This window comes from Balearica regulorum, chromosome 12, assembly GCF_011004875.1.
Source record: "Balearica regulorum gibbericeps isolate bBalReg1 chromosome 12, bBalReg1.pri, whole genome shotgun sequence".
Lineage (NCBI taxonomy): Eukaryota > Metazoa > Chordata > Aves > Gruiformes > Gruidae > Balearica > Balearica regulorum.
The window spans coordinates 1,468,041-1,476,350 of NC_046195.1; the positions used below are offsets into that span (position 1 = coordinate 1,468,041).

Genomic DNA, 8,310 nt, shown 5'->3' on the forward strand with positions numbered 1-8,310 from the left:
GAGCAGTTGCTGGTATTGAGCTTTTCGGAAAGCTGCACTAGCAACATCTGCTGTTTCTCCTTCTTCTACCCCTCAGCCCGGTTTTGCTACAGTCTGTTATCAAGAAAGCAAATGTTGTAAGGCAGCTTTTTTGCCTGTCTGCTTTGAACTCAGCATGCCGTCTCCCATCCCCATCCTGACCTTGCAGTTGTGCGAGGATAGCTACAGCTTCCCCATGCTGGGATTTGTACCTTCAACTCCAGAAAGAGAATGATTACAAACCTGCAGTCTGCATCCCTCTAACTCAAGTGTGCTGGCCAGATTCCCTCTTACCTGCCAGTTTTATTTAGATAGGTTGTTCCTTCGCTCCAGACTTGGAGCAGTTAGTATTTCTGTTTCTGTTTAAGCAGCTCTTTGTGCTGTAATTTGTTTGTGAGCATGTACGTGATTCTAGTAGTACCACATGGAAATTACTCTGTGTGTGTAGATACCACATGGAAATTACTCCCCTCACTACAGGAAGGACATTGAGGTGCTGGAGCGTGTCCAGAGAAGGGCAACGAAGTGGTGAAGGGTCTGGAGCACCAGTCTGATGAGGAGCAGCTGAGGGAACTGGGGTTGTTTAGTCTGGAGAAAAGGAGGCTGAGGGGAGACCTGATCACTCTCTGCAGCTACCTGAAAGGAGGTTGTAGCCAGGTGGGGGTTGGTCTCTTCTCCCAAGTAACAAGCGATAGGACAAGAGGAAATGGCTTCACGTTGTGCCAGGGGAGGTTTAGATTTGATATTAGGACAAATTTCATCACCAAGAGGGTTGTCCAGCATTGGAAGAGGCTGCCCAGGGAAGTGGTTGAGTCACCATCCCTGGAGGGATTTAAAAGACGTGTAGATGTGGTGCTTGGGGACATGGTTTAGTGGTGGGCTTGGCAGTGCTGGGTTAATGGTTGGACTTGATGTTCACTGCAATAATGCTCTTAAGTTTAAAGGTGACATTCATGCTCCCCCTGGTGTGCCTGGCTCCATGAATGGCAGGTAGGACCAGGATCTGTCTGTTTAGGGGATATCTGGTGCTGTCAATTCCAGTCCGGTATACAATGAAGCAAACATTATATATGTATCCTACACACGCATTTCCGGTGCAGACAAGCTCTCCAGCTCCTGTAATGACATTAGCAGCTCAGAACAGTGTTGACCTTCAGGACAGTGTCCTCTCAGGGCTGGTGTCTTTCTCCAAGGTGAGAAAAGAAAGACCGGTCCTTACGCCTTACTGGTTTTTTGTGGAGGGACACAAAAGCATTAAGCATCCCACAGCACAACTCACAACAGACATGTCCCAAATGCACCAGCTGCAGATCCAGAACTCTGTCAGCATTTTCACGGTTGGGTTTTATGGTGCAGTTCAGCCCGCCGTAGATTGCAAGCTTTACCCGCTCTGAACAACCACATAGCACTAGTGCGTAGCACTCAGTTGCTAGTTCCTTCTTATTTGTGCAATGATTTGTTCACGTTTTTTCTGATGGTAGATTTGGAACTCAACTAGTTATATTCAAGATTACCATTTCAGAGTTACTTTTTAGAACACCAAGATACCAGCTACCCTCTTCAGAGAGTCATTCAGGTTCTTCGCTGCCAGATGTTTGATTTTACATTTGGTTAGAGTAAGAGGCATGTCCTTAAACTTGGACTCTTTTATCTGTTACATACATAAAAGATACACCATATAGTAAAAAAAACCCAAGAATCTGGATGTCATCTATGCACAGAGATGTACTCGCGTCTGTACACAAGGATCTGAGATCTGACTGGCATAGGATTGAAAGGAGTCTCTCTGGGAATTACTACCCAACATGGCAGTCCACTCTTAACCATTCCTTCTTGGAAACTATCAGCTAACCAATTTAAACTATATGATGCAGAATGCTGTATGGGGCAAATTAAATAACATATTGTGGTCTTAGTTGATAATATCAACAGTTGACTTATCTTGAAAGTTATGATTTCCTGAAAGTGTGGAGACAAGTTTAATGGACAAGCCCTTTTTTTGCAGGAAACTTAATCAACATGAGCTGTGCTGCCAGCCTTTAATTCTTAAAGTGTGACATGATTTGGGGGTTAAAATACAGAAAAAGAGGCCCTTCCACATCCCGGCCTCCATTCCCTACCTGCCGCTGTCTCATGCCCTGTAAATCCGCAGCAACTGGCAGGATGCTGTCCGTTTGCCCTCATCCTGTACAGGAACGAGAAGTGATCAGACAGGAACCAGCAGAAATGACATTTGAATCAGAGCAGAGGTTTGCTAATGGGGATACGTTCGGTTCAGGAGGAGGGTTAATGCAGCTTTTGATCTGATCCAAACTGGCTGGTGCCTCATCTAGAGGTGACCCTTGAGCTCACCCCTGAGCTTCAGCTACAAAATGAGCTGTGCACAGGCACGCGACCAGGGGCCAGGTATGCACATGCACGCACACCGACACACATACGCACACAGAACTTAGTAGGCTGAACCTTCCAAATCCAAACAGCTTCAGTAAACAAAAGTGAAAAGGAAGCCCATGGGCAGGTGCTGTCATCAATTCAAACTGGTGTATGTTGTCAGGATAGAGGACCCTTGAAAAGGCAAGAACAGGGATCTAATCTACGCTAATTTTGTGAGAAAATAATTCAAATCAGCATATACCAGCTCCTTATAAATCAATGCTGACACAGTTACCGATTCGCACACTGTTCTGAGAACAGAGATATGAAAGCCGTTATGCAGAGTGCCCGTCCACATCAGAAATCCTCTGCTTTGAGAAGGCGTTTGTGCTCTGGTGAAAGGGCATCACTGGCACCATCTCATCCCCCTGCGCTGAATGCTTCTGGCTTTCAGTCCAGGAGAGTGCATCTCTTCAGTGCCAGGTGCGCTCTCAGGCCAGACAAACTCATTACGCTTCATTTTCCAGCCCATTGAAAAGGCAAAACGCTGAGCTAATATTTTTCTGCAAGCTAGGAAGTCCAGCTGGAACATGACGTTTGCTATCCTGCAGTTTTCTTTACGTTGGGGCTAGAAGGGCACGGCCACGTAAGATGGTGCTGCAGCGTATCTGAGGTCTCTTACTTGGGCCAGCTGAGCTTTTCCAGCACGTTAAGTCTTTCCGTCCCTTATTCACAGAGGAATTCCTTTTCAACTAAAACCACCTATTTGACTCCAGAGTGAACAAGTCTGCATGAGACAGGTGAGGAGAAGGTATAGGTGAAGGAAAGTAGCTGAAGACTCAGGAGACTTCACTGGACCTATATTTTGAAGGTTTTCCTTTGCAAACACAAAAATATTAGAGCCTTTGGATTTATTCTCTTTTTCTATTGGAAGTTCAGATTAGGAGGTGCAAAATGGGAATCTTGCAGATTCACAAACCTTGCTACCAGTCTGCCACACTTCTCCAAAGTGGCTTTACTGTCTAACTGAGAATATGTGTCCTGTCAGGCACATTTGTATGGGATCTTGAGGTTTGTTGATCATACCACAAAAGCAGAAGATGCGATGTTTGTCATCTTGTTGCTGGAGCGCAGAGACTGTACACAGATCCCATAATGACAGTGGAGGGGAGACGGTGCCAACAATTCGAGGAAAGTCTGGCAGGAAGCTTTGAGGAAGCCTCCCATGCTTTGACATATCAGAATGACTCTCTCTCTCTTCATTTTCTCTACAGGCAAGAAAAATTCCATTCTGCTGCACAAAGTCCAGCATGACCTCAATTCAGGTGTTTTCAACTACCAAGAGAATGAGATCATCCAGCAGATTGTGCAGCATGACAGAGAGATGGCACACTGTGCTCACAACGTCCAGGCTGCTGCCGCTGCTGCTGCCGCTGCCGCATCCACACCCACCCCTGTCATCTGGACTCCGCTGATCCAGGCACCCCTGCAAGCTGCAGCAGCCACCACTTCTGTGGCTATAGCTCTGACCCACCACCCACGCCTCCCGACAGCCATCTTCCGTCCTCCGGTGTCTGTCCTGGGTTCCTTGGGACAGCAATCCAATCAGACTCCAAGACAGCTGAAAAGGCTTCAGTCCCTAATCCCATCGACTGGACCGTCTGCCGTTGGCTCTCCATCCAGTACTCCGTCCCAGCTGCATACACCAGGAGCAGAAACCCCTTCGTCCTCTTCCTTCCACATCCAGCAGCTCGCAGGATTCTCAGCTGCCGCCGGCTTAGGCCAGTTCCAGGTGGGATCCCCTCCAGGTGGGTCAAGCCAGCCGGGTTTGAGCAGCATGTCCTCAGTGGGACTGAGCCAGTTCCAACAAGCACCTTCTGGATCACCCTTAGGTACCGCTCAGCCCACGCAACAGCAGCAGCCGCAGCAGCAGCCGGCCCTTTCCAGCAGTGGGTTTGGGCACTTCCAGCAAGCCACAACTAGCTCCCCATCAACATCACTCACTCAGCTCTCATCAAACTCACCCCCCAGTCTTCTCAACCAGTTCCAGCCCACCACAAGACCACTGCAGGGGGGACAGTTACAGCAGCTCTCGGGCAGTGGGACTTTGGGGGGAATGAATCACTTCCAACCCCCTCCTTCTTCCAACTCTCCATCGTCCAGCCTCAGCCAGCTGGCACAGGCCTCTGCCGGGCCGTCCTCAGGCCTGTGCCAAACACATCCAAGTGCATTAGGATCTTTAACTGGAACGATAGCCCAGCTTCACCAAGAACGGCCTCCTTTTGCCTCCATGTCTCCACTCCAACAGTCTGGTGTCGCCTCTCCCTGTTATACCCCTTCTGGCCTTAGTCCTCCTAGTCAGAGCCCAGCGGCAACGAGAACTTTTCAATGTGGCCCTTCCGGGGCCTCAGGCTCTCACGGATCTCTGCTCCTGCCTCAGACCGCCAGCCCACCTCCGCAGATCCTGCAGTCCAAGAGTACGCCGCCTGTGCCACCGGGACGTCTGAGCCAGGACATCAAGTTGATTTCTGCTTCCCAGCCATCTTTGCCCCAAGAGCTGGCTCAGACACTGAGCCAAAGTTCTCCTCATTCCTCTAGAGAATCTGTTTCCAGCTTCTCTCCTTTTCCTGCCGGAGGGACTGGACTTCTTGGGAAGCCTTGTAGCTCAATTCCTGGGCGTGTGACTTTACCACGTCAGATGTCCTCAGGTTCTTTACCACATCCGCTGGTGTTTGGGGCCAGCGCTGCAGGCGCTGCTTCTCTGACTGCTGGTGGGCGGAAAGAATCCATAGTGCTCACAGGGGATCTGGAACCTGTCAGATCCAAACTGCCCTCCAATTTGTGAGGACTCCTTCTGAGAGCTGGTTATGTCAGCCGTGCAATTCAGTTCCTGATTAGACTTTCATGAATCATTTTTTCCTTTTCTTTTCTGCTCCCTCCCCCCTTTTTTTTCCTCCATTTCTTTTGTTTAGGTTTAACTGTGATTAGAAACAAACAAAAAACACACGAAAAACAACAAAAAAAGAAGATAACCAGGTATTCTTAGAGCTATAGATTTTTGGTCACTTGATTTTATAGAATATTTTAATACATGGAACAAAAGGATATGAGCAAATTTAATCCAACGAGGTAACGCACAGACAAGGCGTGTGCCTGAGCTGGACCATACGAATGATCAGCCATAGAAGCCACCAAAAAAGGGTTTTCCTGTTGAGACAAAGATCTGAGGTTGACGTGGGCCATAAAAGGGAACATCAGGTCAGGCCTGTAGCTGGTGTTTTTAGAACAGCTCTGGTTGGCCTCAGCTTTGCATCGCTTTGCACCAGCTGTGAACCTGGCCCGCAGCACCTGTTTATGGGGGGACTTGGATGGCTCACTGTGCGCATCAGAAAGATTCGCTTCCTCCCAGGTTTCCTCCTGCGATCAGCAGGTTGGAGAGGAAGCAAGAAGAGGGGTGAGTTTCATTAACGCAGTCCCCTCTAGGGATTCCAGAAGGGCTGAGTTCTTGTTTGGACTCCATCTGAAGAAGATAAAAGTGACCAGGAGATGGACGGGCCTGACTTCAGATGCTTGTCTCTTTCTTATTCCACTGATGCTCTAGTGGGAACAAGAAACAATCCCTTTTAAGTCACAGGGAGGGCAGTGAGTATCCCCTCTGTATTTTTGTAGACGTCGTGGATGCGGGAGAAGTCCCGTCTCTCTGCCAGCACGCCAGGCAGCTGGCCTCAGCCAGCAGAAGAGCCCAAGCTTCAACCTCTCCATGGTTTGGAAAGCGTGCGTGCTGCCTTCCAGGTTGGGGTGTGCAAAGCAAGGGGAGGGATGAAGAAAGAGGCAGCACTTTAACCTTCCCTCTCTCATTTTAATGTCTCAGTGTCCATGGGCTGACTGCTTTGAAGAGAACTGGGTAGAATAAGATTAAAAAGGGGGGTGCAGTCACCCCAGCCCTCTTCCTCCTTAGCCCAGGGGAGTTTGAGCTTTGAGGCACCGAGGGTAATACTGGTGCCAAGCCAAGAATCCTCCAGATTTGCAACTACGTTTATACCATTAAACCAGATTAGACCAGAAATTTGGCCAGCCGTGGTCCATGCTTCTCCTCTGATAGGGGAATTGAAATCGTTTGCTTGATTTCACCAGCAATAACAGCCTGCACCTGATTGGCTTTGGTCTCGCCCTGCGGTTGCAGCATCACTGGACACATCTGGGGCCTGGCAGGCACCTGGAGCTGGATTTTTTGGGCTCCCCTGATATAAGGCAGTCAAAGCGGGATGAAGACAGCAAGGGGCCGTTGGGTGGACACAGCACTGAGAAGCTACAGCCTTTACCTCTAGAGCAAATGTCTCCTTTTCTTTTACTTTGACCCTTCCTATCTCTTTCAGTTTGTATTTTTCTTTTTTCTTAGGCCAAGAGGTGTCTCTGGCCACCTCACTGTAAAGAGTCAGGTGCTCAACTTTTCTAACACTTGTTAGAAACACACGTCCAGCCTCCCTCTGTTTCCAGCTATCGTGGGGTCCCTCCAGCCCTCAGAGGGAAAGCAGGACTTCATGCAGCAGTGCCAAAAAACTTACTATTATCACAGTAACGATACAGGTCCATATAACTCCCTCTCTTACCTCCTCCCACCCCCGACCCTCTCCCAAAACACTGGCTGACAGTTGGTTTTTTTATACCGAATTGTTTGCAAAACTCTTGACATGTGCCTGTATCTTGAATGTTGCTGCAAGCATTCCTGGGCACTCCTGCTTCAGCGTGCTTTGGTGGCTCAGAATTCAGATGTAATCAGCTTTGGTCTTCCTTAAAGGGTCAGGGGAACTCTAGAAATGTTTTTTCTACTAGCTACATACAACTATATATGTGTGAGTGTGTGTGGTGGGAGGGGCGTGTGTGTGTGTGTGTGTGTGTGTGTATAGATTTTATATATATATCTATATATACACACATGCTTTTATATATATAGTATACAGTTATACACATATGTAGTCTATTTATGCACATGTGTAAGCACGCACACACACACACACACATATTTATATCTATATATAGCCTAGTTTTAAAATACTTGTCAGTTTTGACCCTCCTGTAGGACTGATTGGCAGGTGATAATTATAATATGTAGATCCTGCTTTTCCAAATATGTACAGGTTCATCTCGAGACAGAATCGGTTGACAGGAACGAAGCAGACTCACAGACCCTCTCATATTTTTTCAAAGGTACGAGGCAGTTCCTAGAAGGAAGACTCACAATATCCTTTTGAGTTTTAGATTTGTTTTAGCAATCTTTTTTTTTGTCCCTGTATGCTAGAGGGCCCCTAGGATGAGCATCTCGAGAGGTTGGGAGCTAAGCCGTTTGGGTCTGGGGTATCTAATATAAGCAGGTGGGAAAGGTCTTCAGCCCAGCAATGCCAAGCCCTCACGGATGTCTGTCCTGTGACTGCTGCATTGGTACTTGAATCTCAACAACCCCTGTGGACACTCAGACAAATGGAGGTGCACAAAACCACCCCGAGGGCTGTCTCTGGTAGACGTGCGTTCCATCCACCAGGCTGGTGAACATCCTTCTTTGGCTGGGTTCCTTTGCTTTGTTTTTCACAGGGATATTGTTTGATTTTCCAGTTCTTAGCAGTGCAGTAGCCAATATTGAGTTATTCCGACTGGACCCCAGTCAACACTAGGCTTGTCTCAGTAGGTGGAACTATATTAATTATTATTGTTATTTTTTGGTTTATTTTGGGGGGAAGGGAGGGAAGAGTTCTAGGGGTGGGGTTTGCAATATAAAACACACAATAAAAACCTTAGTAAATAAAAACGTGAAAAACCCATCCCTCTGACTTGCTGTCTGCTTTAAGTGTTGAACTTCAGGCAACATGAGATGAGGTTTAAAGAAGAAAAAAAAACCTGGGTGGCATTTTCGCCCTCTCTTTC

The 8,310-nt window shown here is 47.8% G+C and overlaps 1 protein-coding gene across 2 annotated transcripts in view; it reads left to right on the forward strand.

Moving 5' to 3' along the window:
* HCN4 (hyperpolarization activated cyclic nucleotide gated potassium channel 4) overlaps nt 1-8,072 on the forward strand; it is a 105,775-nt gene extending 97,703 nt beyond the window's left edge. For both annotated transcript variants that reach the window (XM_075764030.1, XM_075764031.1), the window contains one exon: nt 3,666-8,072. In XM_075764030.1, coding sequence (XP_075620145.1) covers nt 3,666-5,236 — 1,571 coding nt within the window. In that variant the 3' untranslated portion in view covers nt 5,237-8,072. The remainder of the gene's footprint in view (nt 1-3,665) is intronic.
* Nucleotides 8,073-8,310: the final 238 nt, after the last annotated feature.